General features: G+C 46.9%; 1 protein-coding gene across 1 annotated transcript; it reads left to right on the plus strand.

Moving 5' to 3' along the window:
* Positions 1-358: 358 nt before the first annotated feature.
* GCK (glucokinase) lies at positions 359-23,015 on the plus strand. Its single transcript, XM_088443208.1, has 9 exons — positions 359-518; positions 5,632-5,786; positions 5,988-6,107; positions 16,402-16,497; positions 17,533-17,632; positions 20,644-20,827; positions 21,157-21,312; positions 21,763-21,996; positions 22,101-23,015. Exons 1-9 carry the CDS (start codon positions 365-367, stop codon positions 22,243-22,245), a joined length of 1,344 nt encoding a protein of 447 aa, XP_088299334.1. The 5' UTR covers positions 359-364; the 3' UTR covers positions 22,246-23,015.
* The last annotated feature ends 1,967 nt before the right edge of the window (positions 23,016-24,982 follow it).

The following is a 24,982-nucleotide window of genomic DNA, read 5'->3' on the forward strand; positions in this document are numbered from 1 at the left end:
TGCGACTGACCATTCCTGGCCACATCACTGTAACCCAGCATTGGTATAAGCATCTAAGTTCTGGATAGGAGACCGCGCAACTTTTTGAGCAGATGTAAATCTACATCCAATCAGCACAAGGCCCACTCACATGGACATGAGTGCCAATAGCAGGAGGGAAAGGGTTAAACAATTCTATCTATATACAGTACTATTATCTTTATAGAATACTGCCAGCTTTTTTTTAGCAGTGATTCCTATGTTTGAGCACGTGATCTGTCTCACAGGGACATTAACGCTTTCAGTCACTCAGACACGACATAGGCTTTGTGTCTCAGAAAGTAAGTAACTCCCATGGCTTCATCTACACCTGCAGGTGGAGCAGATGCTGTCCGAGTTCAAGCTTCATGAAGAAGAGTTGCAGGTCCTGATGGGCAGACTGCAGGCAGAGATGGAGCGAGGTCTTCACCTGGAGACCAATGAGGAGGCTAGTGTTAAAATGCTGCCCACCTATGTGCGATCCACCCCTGATGGCTCAGGTAAGAGACCTTAGACACTGCCACACGCAATATACACACCTCCTGAGAGGGCATGAAGATCATGTAGGCACCACCAAGAGAAATCTCCCATTGCTGACAGCACTTTCCATAGTCTAGTCTGGATGCACCAGGTATAGTATGGTCTGGATTGCTCTTGTGCTTACTGAGGGACATAGAGGCACAGCAAGAATATCTTAAGATGGTACAAACCTGATACATTGTTTTAAACATGTTTTATTGACTCATAAGCACTTTGAACAAAGAATCAACACAATGTACAATGTCATATGGATAAAATCATAGAGAGAAACAAAAGACGTGAGTTTAACCTGATACATTTTATGCTTCCAAACCCTGTCCAAGTAAAAGAGCAGACAGCATCGCCAGATGCGTGATGATCATTCTTCATCCAGATTAAAGATGTGATTGCGGACCACGCCCGTGACACAAATGGGGTAATATCGTGGGTGAATAAAGATGCTTTCAGCAATTTGCTAGATTCCAGTGGGCCTGCCTGTCCTTATCTCACATAGACTGGTGGCCAAATTGCGGATATATTTAGATATTTGAATGTTTATCAACTTTGAATGCTTAGAAAAACTGTTTCACTTCACGCAGTGCAATGATTCATATATCAAATGAAAGGAAATGTAGGCCCTCATTCAGAGCCGCTCGCTATTTGCGGTCGTTCGTTCTAAAACAAGGGGTGGCTATTCAAATGTACCATTTGCTCATTGCGGTCTGTTCACGCCTCTAAGTCTGAACGAGCGAGCAAAACTTGCGGTTGTAATTTTGAAAAATACGCCCCCTTGCCGCTCGCACCATACGTCATGTCCGCTATTTATTAGATTAATCGAGTACATCGAACAGCGTATGAACTGCTCGCTATTCTTGTGGTTGGTTTTTTCAACCGCTATTTTGCGAGCAGTTCTGAGTAAAAAAAAAAACCAAGTGATGTGGTCAATGACGTTGCTGTATTAATTATGCACACCCATAAAACGCCCATTTTGACCTTTAAGCACGCCTGCGTTCTGATCTCCACTCCCTGTTTTCAAGCACCTTCCCCTGTTACCACCCACATACGCCTCCTCCTGTCACTCAAAATAGCAGGCACTCGCTATATAGCGAACAAACGATTTTTGGCCGCACTGACTGGTTCGCGCATGCGTACGGTTGTGCGAACATCGCTCGGAACGAGCGTACTGCCGCTTACGAGCGGCTCTGAATCAGGCCCTTAATGCTGAATTCAACACAATAAACAGAGGTCAAATATTTGCATTACAAGGGAAGTTATGCTGTGAAACAACACTTAGGGTGAAAATCCCTGTGTACTTATGATGTTACTGTCCCAGTATTTCGTTGGGTATCCTTTATTTTTCAAAAATACTATACACCTCTCTGAATACGTACCATCTAGTGTGGAGACTATTATACCGCAGAGAATTCTTATCCAGAAAGAGGGGAGAGTAAAACGCCCAATGGTGTATCTCACCCTACACCATACCTGCACTGTCAGTTTTATGTTATTTGTTATATGTGTGTATGTTTACATGTATGTGTTTGAATAGATATACATCTGTATTTTCTAACATATATTTGATATACCTTTTTATAATAAATTATTTATTACCCATTTCAATATTGTGGTTTATATTTACATTGATATATAAATATTTATATATATAGTTTGGTCCTTATGTGAAGCGCCAGGGGTACTTTTTTGTGTTCCATATTCTCCATAATTTAGTAGGGAAGGTGAATCCCTATTCACCCCCAGGCCTGCATCTCATGTAGGATATATAGGCATAGCGCAGCCTTATTTTTTCTTTCTACAACACACAAGCAGCCTTCACATATCTCACTGATATGTGCAGGCTGCTAGCTCGGAAAAGTTTTGCAGAGAAAAAACACTGCAATCTCGGGTGAGTAATCTCATCTAAACTTGCTACTCGGGGGAGAAATCTCCATCTGCTTCACTAGCGGCCAAATCACTTTCAGCTAAACTCACTTCTTATAAATTTGTGAGACGGGAAATTCACCTGAGTTTCGGCGATGCAAAAAAACAAACTTGATCAGACTCGATTCTTAGTAAATTTTGCCCTAAGACTTGGGGGTAAATTTACTAAGTGGCGGGTTCTAAACCTCAGCGGCTTGGTGGCGGTTTTGCTATCTGCAGATTTACTAAGGCCAAAACCGCTGCAATACCGCCATCAAAACATATTTTAGAATAGAATAAAACAGGGCTGTCATTTAGAAACTGCTGCCAAACTGCCACCAAACCCCCGGGGTTTAGAACCCACCGTGAAACCGCCACCAAACCGCCACTTAGCCTGCACAGCCAGGGAGGAGGGGTGCAGTATGAATGAAAGTCAGGGAGCGTTTGGGTTAGTAACCGGGAGTGGGAGCTAAGAACGCAGGCATGTTGCGACCGTTTCGGGGGCGTATCACATCCTGCATCTGCGATCCAGTTGAGCGATTATCACTATGCTGTGCGTACATCTAAGTCGACAAGCTACAGTTGGGCATCTCAGTAAATTCCTTGGCGTCTGCGGCATTTGCATATTTTCACAGAGCAGCTGCATGCAAATTTGCAGTTGCGGTGGCATTAGCATACATAGGGCCTGGTTCAGCAGTGGACACTAATGCATTCGCAGCCACGATTCCACATGGAAAGCAGCTGTAAAAAATGCTAATGCCCCGAGCATAGGGACGCCCACTGCAGCCTTTTCATATACATTCAACAACATAAACATGGATAACAGATCGGGCCAGCCACGCAGCATGTAAGACAGGTCTGACCAGCCGCAGACTCCTGTCACGCTGTGAGCGCTCATTCTGCGCAGGAGATAACAATGGCTAATTTCTACACGTCCATGAAACAGCATTTAAACCATCATAACACGTCTGCGTTTTTTCTAACACCCCCCCTCCGTTACCTCCCCCAAACGCTGACTACCTGTCACTCAATCTGCGAATGGGTCCTCTGTGCGTACGTAATCGCAATGGAATCGCTGCGCTTTCGCAATGTGGCGTTCGCATATGCGCAATAGCAAGCAATCACTCGATCTGTGCAAATATCGGCATTGTGTCCGCTGCTGAATCTCACAGATGTAAGTTAATGCTAATTTTGCTGCGTCTCTGTACGCAGCTGCTGTGTGAAAATATACAAATGTCGCAGATGCAAAGGAATTTATTGTGCCGGCCACCTGCGGCTTTGTGACTTAGAAGCACTGGCAGCTTTACTAATAATCGTATCGGCGTAGCGTACAACCCTGAATCAGGCCCTATATCATTTTATGTGCTTAGAACAGACAGTCCGATGTGCTCATTAGACAGTCACTGGGTGCAGGGCATTGGCCTTGTTCAAACAGTGGCTCTCTGCTGCACCTCTGCCCGTGTCCTTCACCCCAACACAGCGTAATAATGATTCCCCTTCCCTCTATTTTCTTAACAAAACTTTTATTTACTTACCTAAAAAGTGCCCAGTCCTGCAATGGGCAGGCAGCCAGTAAAAAGGGTTATACAATGTCACATGTGAGCTCCCCACTCTGCAGTACAAACATAAGAGTGTAGTTTGTAAACGCCGGTTGGAGCGGATCCCACTTTCACTTAAGGGGTTAGTAGCCGGCAGTAGGAGCGGAAGGGACCCTTCTTTTCTGCCAAGTGTCCGGGCCTGGGACTATAGTCCCGGCAGTCCCCCCCTGATAGCAGCCCTACCTGCACTGTCTGCTTTATTACAGGAGGGGATGTTTGAAACCTGTTACCCCAAGTCTGTTGTCTGTCCATCTCACACCTGCACCGTAACACAAAGCCCACTTTCCATAATGTGTCAAGCTGCATACACACGTAAAGATTTTCTGTCCAAGCATCCAACTAGTTGATTGGTTGGAATAAAAATCTGGTAAGGGATGAAAGCAAATGACAATCTGCAATTTGCTCCCGAATGCCAGAAAATGGAAAAAAATTGTTGTTTGAACAAATTGTTTAGATCAAACATTTAACAAACTTGTCTGACGACCATTTTCATCTGTATTCCGGCATTTAGGAGCAAATTGCTGATCATTTTCATTCACTCATTTACTCCCATGCGTTAACAGATTTTAATTCCAACCAATCAACTAGTTGGATGGTTGGACAGAAAATCTTTACGTGTGTATGCAGCTTCAGTGATAGACAACCTGTTGTACTTCAGGGGCCAGATCAGCCCCCTATCATTCAAAAGGGCCACATATTACCCTTAATCTCAGTAATGAGTTAATACATTAGAAATATGTAGTTCATCACCATTTTAGCTGCTTTCCAAGTACAGCCTGAGACAAATTGTATTAGATGCCAATAAATCCACTATTCCCTAACACTGCATTAGGCATACATGTGCTGTAATACCCATGGCACCCCTGCAGAGTGATTGGCCTGGTGCAATTAGAAGACTCTTGGTGTCTCTGCCCATAGCAACCAATCAGAGATCAGCATTCAATAGTTCAGCTACACTAGAATGCTAAAAGCTGATATCTGATTCATTACAATGGATTAAAGCTGATATCTGATTAGTTGCTATGGGTTAACTTACAGCTGATATCTGATTAGTTGCTATGGGTTACAGCTGATATCTGATTAGGTGCTATGGGTTAAGGCCCCCGTACATCAGAGATTGATTGCAGCAATCGTGCAATTTGCAATTGATTGTGTATAAAAATCTTTCCCTTTTTCAATCGATTGCAGATTGCAGAATTGCCATAATCGATTGAAAAAGGGAAAGATTTTTATACACAATCGATTACAAATTGCACGATTGCTACAATCAATCCCTGATGTATGGGGGCCTTTACAGCTGACATCTGATTAGTTGCAATGGGTTACAGCTGACATCTGATTTGTTGCTATGGGTTACAGCTGATATCTAATTAATTGCTATGGGATACAGCTGACATCTGATTTGTTGATATGGGTTACAGATGATTTCTGATTAGTTGTTATGGGTTACAGCTGACATCTGATTAGTTGCTATGGGTTACAGCTAATATTTAATCAATTGCATCATTGCTGTTTGCATCACATTATTAAATGAACCCCTATATCTGATAGTGCTTCTTTTCCTGTCTGACTCCTGTAGAGGTTGGCGATTTCCTGGCTTTGGATCTCGGCGGTACTAACTTCCGTGTAATGCTGGTGAAAGTTGGGGAGGATCTGGATGGAGAGTGGAGAGTGGATACAAAGCACAAAATGTATTCCATCCCTGAGGATGCCATGACCGGGACTGCGGAAATGGTGAGAAAACAGGATGATATTGCAGTTACACAATCGATATATGGTGACTATAAAACACTGGGGGGCACCTATAAATAATTCTGCCCAGAAAAATTTATGAAATACAATGGATATAAAAATGTAACAGTGTAACAGCTCAATCACGTTTTTTATGACTGTGCCCCAAATAAATGTTAAACTGACTCTTCTTTCTCTCTGCAGCTGTTTGATTACATTGCTGAATGTATATCTGATTACCTGGACCAGCAAAACATGAAACACAAGAAGCTGCCCCTGGGATTTACCTTTTCCTTCCCAGTCAGACATGAAGATATTGATAAGGTGACGACCTTAGAGGGCTAACACCACCCCTGCCATGTCTATGTTATACATGCTCAGAGAAATTCTTCAGCTCACAAAACACTGTGGAACTAATTTACAGAGCGCACTACAAACGCTGGGGGTTATTCAGCACAGGACGAAATTACAAAGCAGGACACAAGCAGCTTTGCAATTCCGTCCTTGCCAAAATGCACATGCAGGAGGAGGTGTCTGACAACACCCCCTGCTGCATCTGCAATCCCAGCACTGGGACCGAGGTTACAGCCTGGAATCCTATGGTCGCGATATGTTTCAGGATATGTGGGCTGTCCGGCATGCAAGGCCAGGAATCGGCGTCCGTGGACACAGATCAAACCACCCTCGTTTCCGGGAATGCAGGCCGTTCCCGCACCACCCCATAAACATCTCTGCCTGTCAATCATGTGGAGGCATACGAGGACTGCGTGCGATCACACAGGACCCGTTCTGCACTTGCGCTGATTGCTGATGATCGGGAATCGGCGTTCAGCAGTGCATGCTGAATCAGGCCCACTGTCATTGTACACCGATGTCCCGACAAGCACAAGTCTGCGGAGATGCACTGCGCAAAACTGTAATTATTTTTTTAAAGTGCAATTTCCTTCCGCTATAGAACCACCTCTTTTAATAGAAGAAAATATGAGATATGGTAAGAACTTACCTTTGTTATCTCTATTTCTACGAAGTCCATAGGATTCCACAGGATACCTTGGGGTATAGGTGATGACGTCAGGCATCGGGCACCATAGAGTTAAGTTTTCAGCCTCCCAGGATGCATCAGGGTCCCCTCCTATACCCCGCCCCCGAGCCAAGGCATCTCAGTTACGTACCAAGCCATAGGTCGGAGGAGGAGAAGGAAGAGAGAGAAGAAAGATCTGGACACAGACAAGAATCACATTCTTACCAGAGGGAGACAGAAAAACCGGTGACCAGAGTAAAGCCCATCTGCAGCACAGGTGCAACAGGGCAGGAGTCCTGTGGAACCCTATGGACTTCGTAGAAATAGAGATAACAAAGGTAAGTTCTTACCATATCTCATATTTTCTACGTCAGGGTCCATAGGGTATCCACAGGATACCTTGGGGATGTCCCAAAGCAGTATCCTTTAAGGGTGGGGACGCTCCTGTGCTGAAAGGAGAATCCGCCGCCCAAAGGAAGCATCCTGAGAGGCAAAGGTGTCAAACGCGTAATACCTCACAAAGGTATGGACCGAGGACCACGTGGCAGCCTTGCAGATCTGGACTGCAGAGGCACCACGTCGAGCAGCCCACGAAGGACCTACAGACCTAGTGGAATGAGCCCTCACAGAGGAAGGAACCGGAAGGCCTTCATGAAGATACGCTTCTGAAATGGCCATACGAATCCAGCCTGCCAAAGTCTGCTTTGAAGCAGGCCAACCCTTTTTACGGAAGCCATAAAGGACAAACAAGGCGTCCGACTTCCTAAACGAAGAAGTGCGGTCAACATAAATCCTTAAGGCCCGCACAACTTCCAAAGTGGCCTCACCCACTGAAAGGCCAGGTGAGTTGAAAGCCGGCACAACGATTTCCTCGTTGATGTGGAAATTCGAAACAACTTTGGGAAGGAATCCAGGACGAGTACGCAGCACCGCCCTGTTCCTATGAAAAATCAGACAAGGGGGTCTACAGGAGAGAGCCCCTAAGTCAGAAACACGTCTGGCCAAAGCAATGGCCAGAAGGAAAATTGTTTTAGCTGTCAGCCATTTGAGGTCCACTGAGCCCAGTGGTTCAAACGGCGGTCCCTGGAGAGCCCTCAGGACCACAGCTAAATCCCAAGGCGCCACCGGTGGAACAAAAGGTGGCTGAATTCTGAGACACCTTGCATAAAGGTGCGCACATCAGGGATTGCAGCAATCCTACGATGGAACCAGACGGACAGGGCAGACACCTGCACCTTCAGAGACGCAAGGCGAAGCCCATGGTCCAGTCCCGCCTGTAGGAAAGCTAACACTCTAGACAGACGGAACTCCCGAGGGGCATAACCCCTCGATCGACACCACTGGAAGAACGTATGCCACACTCGATGGTATATCCTTGCAGAGGATGGTTTCCGAGCCCTTAGCATTGTTTGTACTACAGAGCTGGAAAACCCCTTGGACCTTAACATGGCCGTCTCAACAGCCACGCCGTCAAAGACAGCCGAGTCAGATCTGGGTGAAGACAAGGACCCTGTGACAGGAGGTCCGGTCGTAACGGCAACCGCAGAGGAATGTCCACGGACAGTCCCTGGAGGTCTGAGAACCAGTGCCTCCGGGGCCACGCAGGAGCTATCAACAGGAGCATCCCTCCTTCCTGTTTGAATTTCCGGATTACCCGTGGAAGAAGGGAAAACGGAGGAAACGGATAAGCAAACCGGAACATCCACTGGACGGACAGAGCATCCACCAGAGACGCCTTTTCGTCTCTTGTGCGAGACCCGTACACCGGCAACTTGTTGTTGTGCCGTGACACCATGAGGTCGATCTCTGGAAGACCCCACCTGTCCACCAGAAGTTGAAAGACGTCCTGGTGCAGAGACCATTCCCCCGGATGAATGTCCTGGCGACTGAGAAAGTCCGCCTCCCAGTTTAGGACTCCCGGGATACTGATATGGCCGGGAGATTGCGCTCCGCCCAAACCAGGATTCGGGACACCTCTACGAGAGCCGCCCGACTTTGGGTTCCTCCTTGCTGATTTATGTAGGCCACGGTGGTAGCATTGTCTGACTGGACCTGCACCGGGTGACCTTGGAGAACCCGATGTGCCTGCTGGAGAGCATTGAAAACCGTGCGGAGCTCCAAGATGTTTATTGGAAGCTCCACTTCCGCCTGAGTCCACCTGCCCTGGAACAAGTGTGGACCCGTGACTGCTCCCCAGCCCCGAAGACTGGCGTCCATTGTCAACAGGACCCAATTCGCCACCCAGAACGGACGACCCTTGTTGAGATGGGTCGTCTGCAACCACCAGGCTAGGGACAGGCGAACCTTCGGAGTGAGTACTATCGTCTTGGATTTTTTACTCTCTGAGGCAGTCCATTCCACTTAGACAGGATCAATTGCTGCAGATGTCTGGAGTGAAACTGGGCATATTCCACCATGTCGAATACCGACACCATGGAGCCCAGTAACCTCATCGCCGAGTGCAGAGACACCCGGCGATTCTGCAGACAACTGCGCACCCTCAACTGCAAGGCAGAGATCTTTTCCCCCGTCACAAAGATCCTTTGCTGTCCGGAGTCCAATAAGGCTCCGAGGTGCAGAATCCGCTGAGACGGGATCAGGGTGGACTTCTGCCAGTTTATCAACCAGCCGTGCCGTTGCAGTACCGCAATGGTCAGGTCCAAGTGGCGTAGAAGGAGCTCTGGAGATCCTGCCACCAACAAAAGGTCGTCCAAGTACGGTAACATGCGGACTCCCTGCAGCCACAGGGCAGCCGCCATGACCGCCATCACCTTGGTGAAAACACGTGGAGCTGTCGCCAGCCCAAATGGTAACACCCGGAACTGAAAGTGGTCGTTGCGGATTGCAAACCTGAGGAACTGTTGACGGCGTAAAAGAATAGGGACATGCAGGTAAGCGTCCTGTATGTCCAACGACACCATGTAATCCCCAGGTTCCAGCGCCAGAATGATGGACCGCAGGATCTCCATCCGAAACCTTGGCACCCACAAAGACTTGTTGAGTGCTTTGAGGTTGAGGATCGGACGAAACGACCCATTGGGTTTCTGCACCAAAAACAGATTGGAATAGAAACCCTGGCCCTTCTGGGAGAATGGAACAGGCACTATAACTCCAGCCTGGAGCATAGTGTGCAAAACCTTCCGCAGTTCCAAGGCTTTGTTCCGGTCTGATGGAAGACCCGTGGTGAAGAATCGAGACTGGTGCCTGTGCCGAAAGGAGAGGGCGTACCCGTGAGAAACCACCCCGAGAACCCACATGTCTGTCGTGATAACCGACCAACACTGGGTGAACTGCAGCAGGCGGCCTCCCACTCTGGGATCCCCCAAAGGGAGGCCCGGACCGTCAGGCCGCAGGCTTGTCATCTGGTTTAGGGGCCGGACGTCTGGTACTCCAGGCCTGTTTCCGGGGCTTGGCCGATTTTTGGGGGCCAGCCTGTCGGGGAAAGGACTGTGCTTTAGGCCTACCTTGGGTCCTATAAGGCCGAAAGGACGACGTACCTGAACTGGAAGGAACTGCAGCAGGCGGGAGACATGCAGATTTGGCTGCCGCCAGCGTGGCTACAATTTTGTCCAGGTCCGGACCAAATAGGACTTCTCCATTAAAAGGCAAAGCTTCCAAGCCCTTTTTGGAATCGGCGTCCGCCTTCCAAGATCGCAACCATAAGGTGCGACGAGCAGCTACAGCTGCCGAAGAAATCCGAGACGCCAGGGTACTGATATCCAAGGCCGCTTCATTGATATAAGTGGCCAAGTCCCGGAGATTGCCTATCAACTCGGTCTGCTCAGCCGAACAGTCGGAATCGAAAGACTCCTCCAAAGTAGCGGCACAGCGCGCCATAGCTCTGTCTACCCAACAAATGGCCATAGCCGACCTAGCTGCCCCCCCCCCCGCAAGGGAATAAACAGACTTTAGGCAGATCTCCACCTTACGGTCCGTAGCATCCTTCAGGGAAGACATGGAGGGCATGGGCAATGTGGCACTACGGACTAGGCGTGTCACATGAGAATCCACCTGTGGAGGGGATTCCCACTTAGAAAAATAATTATCCGCAAACGGATAAGCCACCGCCAAGCGTCTCTGCGGCTGATATTGTTTGCCAGGCTGTTTCCACGCCTCCTCTAAATGGTCCACTAACTGACCCAAAAGAGGAAACACTGTGGCGTCACCCTTAATATCCTTAAAAAAGGCATATTTAGATTTGGACACCGGAGGATCTTCGTCCTCAATCACTAAAGCTGTGCGGACTGCCCGAATAAGTCCAGGAATATATACCTTGGATCTAGCGTCCGACTCTTTAGTACGGAGAGGTTCCTGGTCCGAAAGATCCAGAATCTCCCCATCATCAGAGGTCACGTCGTTATCCTCATAAGGAGCAGACAGAGACACCACCGGCCGCTTATGTGGCTGCAACACAGACTCCCCTTGTAACACGTCCGACAAGTGCTGTACAGAACTTGTCAGCGAATTAACCCACGCAGGCTCCTGAGAGACCTGGGGAGGAGAAATAGGGAGACTGTGGGGTACCATCAATTGTCTCGGGAAACCCTGCATGGGTGACGACACCACTGACTGCTGGGACAATCCCATCTGTGAGAACGCAGGCTGCGGAACTAACTGGCCCACGAGGGTTGTAAGCGCTTTGGCGAAACAAGCCCAGGGCGGCTCCTGTACCGGTGCCGTGACAGTAATTGGCCGCGCCAATAAATAACACTGCCGACATAGCCCCTCCGCGCTACCCTCCCCCTCCGCTATTGGTACCTTACACGTAGTACACAGAAGCTGGAGAGGAAAGTCACTCTCAGACATGATGGTAAGTATTTGACCCCTCTCACTGATACTCGTTAGTATAGTGTGAGACCACCCTGCAATCACCGCACCGCAAGGGCTTTAGCAGAAAAGATCAGGGACAGTTGAAAATGGCTGACAGAAGAAAATGAAAGTACAGGCAGCAGCGCTAGCAGAAGTCACATACAATGCAAAGAAAATCAATTCCTGCACTATCAGTGCTGATACTCAACTACTCAGACACGGAGCCTGGTAGGACACAGCGCTGCATACACAGACCTGACCAAGCGGAGGAGAGGTATGCCGGGGGACCCAGACCGCGATGCCTCCGTTCCAAGCTGCCAGCAGCGTTCACCAAGCGTTCTTAAAGATGGCCACCGAGGAGCATAGAGAAGGCCGGCCTGGGGGAGGAGCGCTGCCACAGGGCCAGTCAGCGTGTGCAGAGAGGGCTGTGTGCAGCGGGGGAGGCGCCGGCTGTGAGACAGGGAAGGCGTGCTCCCCTGGCATGGATTTAACCCCTGGGATGCCACAGCACTACCGCTCAGCCGCGGTCCGCTGTCCTAGGGGGGTAGTGGAAGCGCAGGTTAGTATCTGGCTCCACGCTGCAGCCAGTCCCCAGGGAGCCCCCTGCCTGGGGACTCTGGACCATGTTCAGCAGGGTCCCACTGCGGGACACCGCTGCTTACCTTGTTGTCCCCCTTAGATCCGGCCATGGTCCCAAACATCTGGGGTCACCGCTAGCTGTGACCCCAGATGCTTACCAGCATCCCCGGATCGGTACCGGCGTTCTGGTACCGGCGGGGGTGAAGGGAAGACAGCATGGACGTCAGTACTGACTGTCCATGCTGTACTTCCAGATGTGCAGCCACAGCTGCATAGAAGAAAACTTCAGGGGCTCTTCTTAGCCCCCCTCTAACAGGTGCATCCGACTCCGTCCGGGCACGAAACGAAACTGAGATGCCTTGGGTCGGGGGCGGGGTATAGGAGGGGACCCTGATGCATCCTGGGAGGCTGAAAACTTAACTCTATGGTGCCCGATGCCTGACGTCATCATCTATACCCCAAGGTATCCTGTGGATACCCTATGGACCCTGATGTAAAAACTTTTTTCTTCTAAAATATTTCCCAATTTATGAGAGTGAGGGGACTTTGGGATTGTCTGTATTAGCCTCTAAGTGTGTGTGGGGGGCATGTGCTGTTTTGTGCCCCCTTCATAGGTCAGCTAGCCCCACGCTTGCTAGCCTGGGACTAGTTCTCACTAAAGCTGGGCACACACTTAACGCTGTGTGTACCCAGCGATGCGACCCCCCCAGCGATGAGCCGACATATCGGGTAGTCCGTACACATTAGACAAGCCGATGCCTGACCGCCTGATATGTTGGCCCCTGCCGCATCCCACTGCATGGGACTGAGGACCCCACAGGATCCTGGTTGAGTTGTCTTGTGAAGTGGGCAAGTACCCGTTGAGAATTGCTACATCCTGACCCCAACCCTTGCTGTGTGGTAACTCTCAGCATTGCATGGCAGGTCCATGATGACATACAGTCAGGTCCATAAATATTGGGACATTGACAGAATTGTCAGATTTTGGCCTCTATTCACCACCACAATGGTTTTGAAATGAAACAAACAAGATGTGCTTTAACTGCAGACTTTCAGATTTAATTTGAGGGTACTTACATCCAAATCGGGTGAACGGTGTAGGAATTACAACAGTTTCAATATGTGCCTCCCACTTTTTAAGGGGCCAAAAGTAATGGGACTATCAACTCAAAAGCTATTTCATGGGCAGGTGTGGGCTATTCCCTCGTTATTTCATTATCAATTAAGCAGGTAAAAGGTCTGGAGTTGATTCTAGGTGTGACATTTGCATTTGGAATCAGTTGCTGTCGACTCTCAATATGAGATCCAAAGAGCTGTCACTATCAGTGAAGCAAGCCATCATTAGGCTGAAAAATCAAAACAAACCCATCAGAGAGATTGCAAAAACATTAGGTGTGGCCAAATCAACTGTTTGGAACATTCTTAAAAAGAAAGAACGCACCGGAGAGCTCAGGAACACCAAAAGACCCGAAAGACCATGGAAAACAACTGTGGTGGATGACAAAAGAATTATTTCTCTGGTGAAGAAAAACCCCTTCACGACAGTTGGCCAAATCAAGAACACTCTCCAGGAGGTAGATGTATATGTGTCAAAGTCAACAATGAAGAGAAGAGTTCACAAGAGTGAATATAGAGGGTTCACCACAAGATGCAAACCATTGGTGAGCCACAAAAACAGGAAGACCAGATTAGAGTTTGCCAAACAACATCTAAAAAAGCCATTACAGTTCTGGAACAACATCCTATGGACAGATGAGACAAAGATCAACTTGTACCAGAGTGATGGGAAGAGAAGAGAAGGAAAGGAACTGCTCATGATCCAAAACATACCACCTCATCAGTGAAGCATGGTGGTGGTAGTGTCATGGCGTGGGCATGTATGGCTGCCAATGGAACTGGTTCCCTTGTATTTATTGATGATGTGACTGCTGACAAAAGCAGCAGAATGAATTCTGAAGTGTTTCGGGCAATATTATATGCTCATATTCAGTCAAATGCTTCAGAACTCATTGGACGGCGCTTCACAGTGCAGATGGACAATGACCCAAAGCATACTGCAAAAGCAACCAAAGAGTTTTTTAAGGCTAAAAAGTGGAATGTTATGCAATGGCCAAGTCAGTTCCCTGACCTGAATCCGATTTGAGCATGCATTTCACTTAATGAAGACAAAACTGAAGGGAAAATGCCCCAAGAACAAGCAGGAACTGAAGACATTTGCAGTAGAGGCCTGGCAGAGCATCACCAGGGATGAAATCCAGCGTCTGGTGATGTCTATGCGTTCCAGACTTCAGGCTGTAATTGCCTGCAAAGGATTTGCAAGAAAGTATTAAAAAGTGAAAGTTAGATTTAGGATTGTTTAGTTTGTCCCATTACTTTTGGCCCCTTAAAAAGTGGGAGGCACATATAGAAACCATTGTCATTCTTACACCGTTCACCTGATTTGGATGTAATTACCCTCAAATTAAATCTGAAAGTCTGCAGTTAAATCACATCTTGTTTGTTTCATTTCAAAGCCATTGTGGTGGTGAATAGAGGACAAAATATGAAAATTCTGTCAATGTCCCAATATTTATGGACCTGACTGTAATTCATGACCTCCGGCCTTTCCCCTTGTTTTTTTAGTGGCAATAGGACTAAATGGTTAAAGTGTTGTCTTTGCAGCTAATGGTTAAATAACAGTCAGTGAGGGATGGAGGTGCAGACGCATGCACCGCCTACCTATCAGTTCAATGAAGGAAGGTATCTGTGCCAGAGCCGTAACTAGACTTTTTTGTGCCCTGTGCCAGAAAGAGCATTGGCGCCCCCCTCATTTTTCAAAGGGACATAATGCACCCAAAAAAGAGGAATGGCCTCATGGGGAAGGGCCAGGGAAGAGATAGGAGAAGCCAGGAGATGCTGGGCAGGGCCGGATTAAGGTCTGTGGGGGCCCCTGGGCAACAAACGTGTGGGGGGGCCCCTATCAATGTTATATATATTAAAAAATAAATATATATATATATACATACACACATACCGGTCTATCTGCCTGATGTCCAATGCCCCCTGTAGTTGTGCCCCTTCTGGAATGTCCCCTGTAGTTGTGCCACTTCTGGAATGCCCCCAGTTGTTGTGCCCCTTCTGCAATGCCCCCAGTTGTTGTGCCTTTCATCCAATGCCCCCAGTATTTGTGCCCTCTGCAATGCCCCCAGTATTTGTGCCCCCTGCAATGCTTCCGGTAGTTGTGCCTCTTCTTAAATGCCCCCTGTAGATGTGCCCCGTAAAGTAGTGTCCCCAGTAGCTCTCCCTACCCGCCCACACCCGTTAAAATAACTTACCTGTCTTTGCTCCACGCCATCACAGCATCACTGGGAACGCTGGCCCCTGAAGCGATCGGTAGTCAGAGGCCAATGTTCCCACTTACCGTAAGTTGATTGCAATCTACAGGCGGGAGCTCCGTGAGCTTCCAGTAGATCGCGATCAACCTTTTTGCCGGGCATGGGGACAGTGTGTGGGGGGCCCCGGGACGACCGCCCCTGTCGCCCTGCCCTTAATCCGGCCCTGATGCTGGGGATGAAATAAGAGGAAGCTACAAGTGAAAATGATAATAAACAGAAATTTGAAAGGCCCAAACAGCGCCCCTGCCCTGTGGTGCCCTGTGCGATGGCACTGGCTGCACTACCCTAGCTACGGCCCTGATCTGTGCTGTCCTACGTCATGCAAGGTACGCTCTGCTGTGGAGCGGTGACTGCTTTTCTTCTGGTCCACACATGCCCGGCAGGGTGGGCTACATTTATTTCCTGCTGTTCGGAGATGCCAGAGGTCCGTCATACTTCCTGGTTACCAGACCACTGTAGTAGCAAGACGGCCTGCGGTGATCTGGTCAGCTCAGCAGTACAGGAGCCCTCCCAGTCCCATGCCCTGTGAGAGAACGGGGACCAGGCCACCTCTGAGTCCGACATCCGCCCCGCGGGAACTTACCCATTCTCCCGGTGTATGAGTACATGGGCAGGGGCGTATCTACCCCCTGCCCCCCGCCCACCCCCCTGGCCAGAGCCATCCTGGCCAAGAGGTAGATGCACCCCTGCAGTATTACTGAGTGCAGAGTACTGCAATCATAGCAGCAGGATATTGTCAGCACTTCACTGTTTTACCTTAATAGCATAACCACCGGCCTTCCACTCTCCAGGGTTACACCCACTGAACATGTATCTAATCATCTTTCCTACACAGGGGATCCTTCTAAACTGGACCAAAGGCTTCAAAGCATCAGGAGCAGAGGGGAACAATGTGGTTGGACTGCTGAGAGATGCCATCAAGAGAAGAGGGGTGAGATAGAATATGCACAATGTGATTCAAAGTAACAGACGATGGTGCAGTATGAGGAACAGGCAGAACCGTTTCAGGGGGTGAACAGGTCTGGCACCTACTGGCAGAGTCTCTCAGTAAAGACATGGGTTCCCAGTATTGGGGTGCGATTGCTGAGATGGATGTAGGCCTGAGTAATACCCAGCACATCACATAGTCATTGAGCGCTCTGTGCTCTGGGATCTTGCTACATAGCATTACAGTACAATTTCTCCAGACAGCAGCAGAACTTTAAACACCAAGGGGTTTATTTACTAAGCAGTGTTAGGAGACAGAGTGAAAAGTGATAAGAAAGTGATGACAGTTGGGAGCTGATTGGCTGGCACCTTATCAATTTCTGATCACTTTTCACTGTCTCCTAACACTGCTTAGTAAATAGACCCCCAAATCCTTGATTTCTTTGGGTGACCTAGGATAGCAAATTGGTCAGGACCTGCCCTGTGCACATTAATATACAGTACTTTGTAGTGTGCCTGGGATAGTTTGAATCATGCACATTTCAGGTAAGGCAGATCCTTTCCATGTTACCCTCTGTGGAGCACACTCCTCTCACTTTGCTCCCTTAAAGTGGCAGCACACTGGAAATAGGTTGAATCACCTCTAATGTTGTAAGATCATTTTATGCGTGCAACATCTGTAGCATACAAGACATACGTCATCTGAGCTATATAATGATTCAGTCAATAAGCTATGTCCACTAACATATGGTTAATAAAAATACTTATTAATTGTGGATACAGAGCTACACATCAGGCACCTGACCCTTGGTAATCGGATTAGGTTCACCTGAAACTAATGTCCACAACTATCGCGCAACCTATGTCATAATTCAACCTTATTAATGATGTAACTGTGCAGATAGAATTATTTCTGTGACACAATTATATCCCAGGTAAGCTTGCTGAGCTATATTACAATTACTATGAATTATATATACTGGTCATTATGATCCTGTCCCTCGTGAATTTACGGCTATCTCATCTCTGCATTCTCTAGGATTTCGAGATGGACGTTGTTGCCATGGTGAATGATACTGTTGCGACGATGATCTCTTGTTACTATGAAGATCATCGATGTGAAGTTGGTATGATAGTAGGCAAGTATTACACCTATGTAATAGTTTGCTATAATACCTCTATCTGTATAGCTGATCATGTGCAATTATAAAGGATAATTACACCCAAAACACAAATTGATGGTGCTTTGGGTACCCTACAGGGACTTTAAATACTTACATGCTACACCTGTAAATTGGAATTGATGTGGTCCCCAATTAGTCTAATGGTCCCAAACCACTCTACACCAGTGACTTGCGGTGAGGTCAATGGCTGGGGAAGCACACGTGGAGATGGGCCTGAGTGCTGGGAGCCTGTCTCACCCCCTCCTCACTGTAACTCTCACTACACTAAGGTTCAGTGTCTATTGATTCTCCTACCTGTGTCAATGTGTCTTCTCTTGCTGCTGCTGACTGAGCTCCGATCTGCAGTGCACTTCCTAGTCACATGACACATTCAAGGAGTCCATCAGTGCTCAAGGCACGCCCTCCATACTCAGACGCATGCCTTTATTAGCGATTTTTCTGTGCAGCGGTGTGGCCCCGGCCCCAGCTCTGCAAGCAGTGCCTGACTATACAGAAGCAAGGCTGAGCTGTTGCTGCCTCATCTCTCGTCTCCCTGCAGTCCCAGGGAGCTCCACAAAGCTGGTGAGTGTTATCTATAAAAATGATTACAATAAACAAAGAAGATGTTTATACGTTATAAATATCTTCTTTGTATTATTCTAATCATTTTTATATCAAATCTCAGGTGTATGGCAGGGGAGGCTCTGTCTACCCTGACTGCACATCCCTGTTCTACACTGCATTCTTCTTGCATTATGGGAGCTCATGGGGAGGGGTATTAACCACTGATTGGATTGCTGACAACCGAGTGTGGAATGAGAAAGTTAGACCCGGGATCCCAGAACCAATGAGGAGAGCGGAGCAGGGAATTAACAGTATAGACCTTTGGCTAACTTAGTGGCATATGTACAAAGCTTGATGTGAGATAAAATTGTGACATATATATCACAAACCAATCAGCTCCAAACTATCATTTTTTAAACACAGTCTGCAAAATGTAAGTTAGAAGCTTATTGGTTGGTGATATATATCTCACATCAAACTTTGATACATATGCCTCAGGTCTGACCACTAGTGAGTGTAGTATTACCAGTTTTTTTCAATTATCGGAAAACTGCGTATGTGCAGAACGGGCTCTGAGATCTCGCTTAAAGATCCCCCAAACTGCAGCATGATTGACATGCTGTGGCGTTTGGTGCGGTGGAGCCGGGGAGTGCCTGGCCAGCATACCTGGAAACGGATGCAGATTTCCTGGCCTCGCAGCCTGAGTAAGGTGAAACTTATTCAGTCTGGTGATCCAAAGCAACATCTTCAGACGCTGCACTCGGAACGCTCTGCTGTCAAGACACGTCTGCTTCCTATAGACATCTCCTACAGTATTTTAATATTTGCTGGACAGTATTGTACACTTCCTAGCAGCTGTGCAGTACCATCGGACCTGAAACAGCCCCTACATGCATTGATGGAGTTCTTTTTTTTTTTTTTTTTTTAATTAAAATAATAAAAAAATATTAACAAAAAAAAAACAAGACAAAAATATAACACGATACTCATGACTGCTATCCACAATTCAGTAAAAATAAAATTCACTAAAATCTTTTGATCTTGGTAGTCTAGATTCATAAAGACTCCTTTATGTAGGCGTTTTCTAGAGGTTTAGAGGCTATTTTATGAATGTAAATGACTACTAATTAAAGGAATTACGGCTCTATATGGACAATGCCAACTGATATGTACACTATAGGTAAGACAATGGCATTTGACCCCCAGTGCAGTTAGATCACCAGTCAGTATAGAATGCCTGTATTCCTAAAATTCAGACTCTTTAAACTGCGTACTGTCTGCACCTTTGTCATGTGGCTGCTTCAGGCTGCATTATGGTAACAGCCTGAAACTCTATAATGACAAGTGTTATAGCTTATGTCAGTGGTTCTCAAACACGGTCCTCAGGACCCCACACAGGTCATGTTTTCCAGGTCACCCAGCAGGTGCACAGGTGTATTCATCACTCATTGACACATTTTAAAAGTTTCACTGAAGCTACATATTTCACTTGTGATTCTGTGAGGATACCTGGAAAACATGCACTGTTTGGAGTCCTGAGGACCGAGTTTGAGAACCTGTGGCTTATGTCATGCAGTAAAAACAAGTTACATTCACACTGTGCTGAAAGCAGCTTAACCTGATCTGCTAGAAAAGTGGGACTTCTACCACCGGTGAGTATACACTGACATTTTTGCAAGCAGTGATCACACCATGGACAAGACATCTAGAATATGATGACACTGTGTTTGTTGTAGATATCAATAAATCCTGTGATTACAGCAGGTGAAGTTACATTTGGGATGTAACGTGACCGGCAGCCTCAAGGCCGCTAGCCACAAGCCTGACAGTGGAATGCCGGCTAGGCATTTATGATAGGTGTCAAAATACCTACACCTATCATAAATCCCGACACCGGATCGCCGAGGACGACATCCCGAGAGAAGGTAAGTCCGGGGCGCCGTTAGCGTTAGCCGCGGGTTAGGATTAGGGAGTCTAGAAGAGGTAGGTTTTGGGGGGGGGGGGATTAGGGTTAGGCACCCCCAGGGAGAGGTCAGGGTTAGGCACCCCCTGGAAGGATTAGGTTTAGGGAGCCGTAAGGTTGGGTTAGACACCCACGGGGGGGAGGTTAAGGTTAGGCACCACTAAGGGAGGGTAAGGGGGGGGGGGGCTGGGGAGGTTAGGGTACTTACCTGCCTTTGTTGGGATCTTGATCCTGTCGGACATCCACTGTCGGGATTTGAATCGCCGGCACAATCCCATTCCGTACATTTACCTTTCAGTGAAGCATCCTGAGGCTGCAACATGACAAAAGGTGCTGTCTAAAGATTGTGAATTCTAGCAATACAGGCATTCTGACATACACATTTCCACTAACAAGACTAGGACTGTCCTTATACAGGGACAACTAATCAACATATGAATCACCTTATGTGTACATCCAGGCACTGGCTGCAACGCGTGTTACATGGAAGAGATGTGTAATGTAGAGCTGGTGGAGGGAGAAGAGGGTCGCATGTGCGTTAACACAGAGTGGGGCGCGTTTGGGGACACGGGTGAACTGGAAGACTTCCGACTGGAGTATGACCGAGTTGTGGATGAAGGATCACTAAATCCTGGTCAGCAACTGTAAGTACACAAATCGTTGATCCTACCTGTGTCACATAGAGCTAAATAATATTCCCCGTCCCCCCAGATTGTGTGACGGCACTATAAATATTTCCTTATGGGATTTCTTCAAATATTATAGTGTTGAAATGTTACAATGATGGCAACCACATTCACATGTACCCAACACAGAGACTGGAACCAGGATTCCCAAAAATGCTTTCTCTTCCATGTTGCTTCACGATGTTAGGATGTTGCCATGTATTGTTGTAGGAGGCACTTTGTTTGGTCCCATGTGATAAAGTTTTAACCTGCTGCCCATTCTCATGGTTATACTTTCCCTGGCACAGCTATGAGAAGATGATTAGTGGAAAGTACATGGGAGAGCTGGTCAGGCTGGTCCTGATGAAGATGGTGAATGAGAATCTGTTATTTGGAGGAGAAGCTTCTGAGAAACTGAAAACAAGAGGAAGCGTCGAAACGCAATTTGTGTCACAGATAGAAGGGTAACAAGGCCAAAATATTCCCGCTGCTTGTACTGACACAGCTTCTCACATTCCCAACCCTATAGACACCTTCTTCATCATGCCAAGAAAGATAATTAAGCCACAAAAGTTTTAATAGCTCTTCATCAGCATCTGTTCCCCACAGGAGCGTAACTAGGTATTTGAAGGCCCCATAGCAAAAGTTTGTAGGATCTCCTATGTACCACCCAATGGTGAAAAATATAAGTATATAACATGTTACTTTCACATGGAAGATGCCCCCCCCCCCCACCCATAGCTCTGGGCTCCATAGCAGCTGCACCCCTTGCACCTATAGTAGTTACTCCCATGGTTCCCCATATTGTACGTAGTACCCTCACACATTTCTTATTTACCCTCCAGGGGTACTTTTTATGAAGCGCTCTTCCCTCCATTTTGTTACTTACCTTTTACGCTTCTTCTCACTCACAGAGACTCTTCAGATTTCAAACAAACCTGCAACATCTTGCGAACGCTTGGGGTGCGGTACACACCGGGGGATTGCCAGGCCGTGCGCATGGCTTGTGAAAGCGTGTCCACACGAGCAGCGGTCATGTGCGCTGCCGGCCTTGCTGCTGTACTCAACCGCATGCATAAACACAGAGGAGAGGACTTCCTGGAGATCACAGTAGGAGTGGATGGATCTGTTTACAAACTGCACCCTAGGTTAGCTAACTGTTGGTTTATTATATCATTAACACATTCTACATTTATACTGTTTTCTGCCCAGCCAAATCAGCTTGTTTAATGACATTTGTTTCTCCTTTTAGTTTCAAGGACAAGTTACATTCTGCCGTACACAAACTGACACCAAAGTGTGACATCATCTTCATCCAATCAGAGGAAGGCAGTGGTCGGGGCGCTGCTCTGATATCGGCAGTAGCACACAAGATGGCTTCTCTTATTGGTCATTAGCAATCGTTTCACTCTAGTTCCTCCCCTTCTGAGATCTATTCAGCTTTTGCAGCTAAGGACAAATACCTGCTGAGGCCACACAACCCCACACTGTCCCTTAAACCTGGAGCACAGCTATTAAACCATCATATTATGCAGAAGGCATGGAACGTCTCTCTCCACAGCTTCATCATCTACATACATCTGCAGAGCATTGTCCTTCACAAAGATTTTTTGCAGAGCATCGAATTCATAAATATTTTTACATTGCACCTTTGCAGTGACACATATTTGTCACTAAATGCAATATAGCGGAGATAGTGCTAACCCAATAACTCATCCCTTCGTATAGTTGTCATTTCAGTGTTAATTCAATGTAAGTGTATGGCAAATTGTGCAGAAGGCAAGGAGCAAATTATTGTTTCTCAATCCCAGGGAATTCTAAACTGCCAGTCCCATAAAGACATCTCCTAATAACCATTTCTCAGGTAATTATTGTCTCTGCTCTGTGATGCACTACAATGCAGAGTGGAATAACCTTATGGCAGACACTGACAGTCTGACAAACCCTGGAGCATCCAGCCCGGAGACTGGACAAAGTACAGCCATGTTTATTCATTATTAGAATAGGTAATGAAGCAGTGAGATTTTCTACCGTGAGTCCCTTGGTCTGATCATTTCCGGGAGGCCATTTTGGATATAGAACATACACACTTAGGGGTGACGGGCAACTGCACCCTTGGCATCTGGTACGCCTTCTCATTTATATTTTGATGGTGGAAGAGATTTTTAATGCTATGTATATGTGTTTTTATTGGAATTAAATGGTACTTTTCACCATTTGAGGCTTTTTTTGTCTCTCCCCTTTTATGTTACTTTGAGCTCATACTCTCTATAAGGGGAAGGTGAGAGAAAAAGAGAGAATAAGAAGAAAATCTGTTGAGAAATCTGTGAAAGAACATTTTAAAGTTTGGACTATGTGAAAAACATTTCTTTATTGCAATATACGTTTATTATTATCTCATTTGTGGTGCACAAAGGGGTTACATCTTTTTGTTTTTAGATATCAAGTTTCTTTGGGAGTGTTTGAGATCACTCCAGTTTCCCTCTGCTGCATCAATATATATTGAAGCGCTGAGTGTATCCATTTTATTGTTATTTGACAAAGTACAGCCATGTTTATTCATTATTAGAAAAAAATACTTTCATTTACACAATTCAAGGTGTGACAATAGTATGTATGGAGCATGAATGACAAACTTGCAGGCAAAAATCCTGATCCAACCTGAGCATTCCCACATTGTAACAAGTTACCTTTCTTCTGAGGACCAAAATAACATAAGTTCTGTCTTGGATGCTGAACTTTGTGTTAGCAGTATCAGGGCCACCTGTGACTATAAATGTGCAGTAACACAGGAAGCACTAATTGTAGCAGAGCACTTTGGAAATGTATTTGAATATATGAGATAAAAAATATAGTACCGGGATGGAGTTCTACACTGTCTAGATAGACAGTCAAAAGATCGACACCAGATGGTTGACATGCAAACAGTCACCATTTAAAAAGGTCGACAGGGTCAAAAGGTCAACACACATGGTCGACACATGGTTTTTCATGATTTTTAGGGTTAGGATGAGTGTTAGGGTTAAGCACTAGGGGGAAGGTTTTGCACCAAAGGGAAGATTAGGCACTAGGGGGAGAATTAGGGTTAAAATAACAAAAAAAGTGGCAACCTGTTCTGTGTCGACCATGTTGACCTTAGTCCATGTCGACCATTTAACAGTTGACTTTTTGACCCTGTCTACCTATTTCCTGTTTACCATTTGATGTCTATCTTTTGACTGTCTATGTAAATAGTGTAGATCTCCCAATCCACACCCAAAAAATATGCAGTAGCAAAAGTTTGATAAGGTAAAAAAAATGCAAAGTTTTATGACAGTTTGTAATAAGAAATGGAGGACATCTCTGAAAACAGGTGCACACTGCACAGGTAACTACTGTATGCAAGACCGTTGCTAAAGTCTATGTATTGTGCGTATGGCTCTATGGTTTGTTGCAGGTCTTATTTTGTCCCTACTGTTTAAAATTTTGTAATGATGACAGATGTTATAGCACCTATTGTGCAAATTTAATGTTTCACAGAGGTCCTCTAGTATGTTAAAGGGATTGTCATACAACAGAGGACTTCATTGCAGACAGAGGGCCTAATTCAGGGCCACTCGCTCCCAGCGTATGCAAATCCAGCGCATGCCCAGCAAGGCAAACGATCGCTCGGCAAGGCATTAGCACGCCCACTATGTCTTGGCGAGCGACCACTTTGCGTATGTAGACGCCCACCAGCCATTCATAAGACGACCACTGGCTCACGTCATCTCCAGGAAGTGCATGAAAACATTGGTACATCGAGCACCATCGGATGTGCTTGCAGCGCTTGAGGTTGAATATACCTGCCCGCAAGCACTGCGATCCCTTCAGTGTATTATTCAACCGGGTGACGTGTACTATGACGCTGGCTGTTAATTATGCACGCCACTGAAACAGCGTTTAAACACTCTGGCACGCCTGCGTCCGCAACTCCATTCCCGTTACTACTGCCCTGCCCCTGTTACCACCCACAAACAGCCTCTCCTGTCACTCATTCCACTGGGCTGTCTTTGCAGGGCGAGCGAGCGCATCCCGATCGCTCGTACTAGTTTGCGCCCGCGCACTATGAACTATACGCATGCGCACATTTTCAAACATCGCCAGCAATGAGCG

The sequence above is a fragment of the Taudactylus pleione genome, unplaced genomic scaffold (assembly GCF_031769625.1).
Source record: "Taudactylus pleione unplaced genomic scaffold, aTauple2 ptg000329l, whole genome shotgun sequence".
NCBI classification, from domain to species: domain Eukaryota; kingdom Metazoa; phylum Chordata; class Amphibia; order Anura; family Myobatrachidae; genus Taudactylus; species Taudactylus pleione.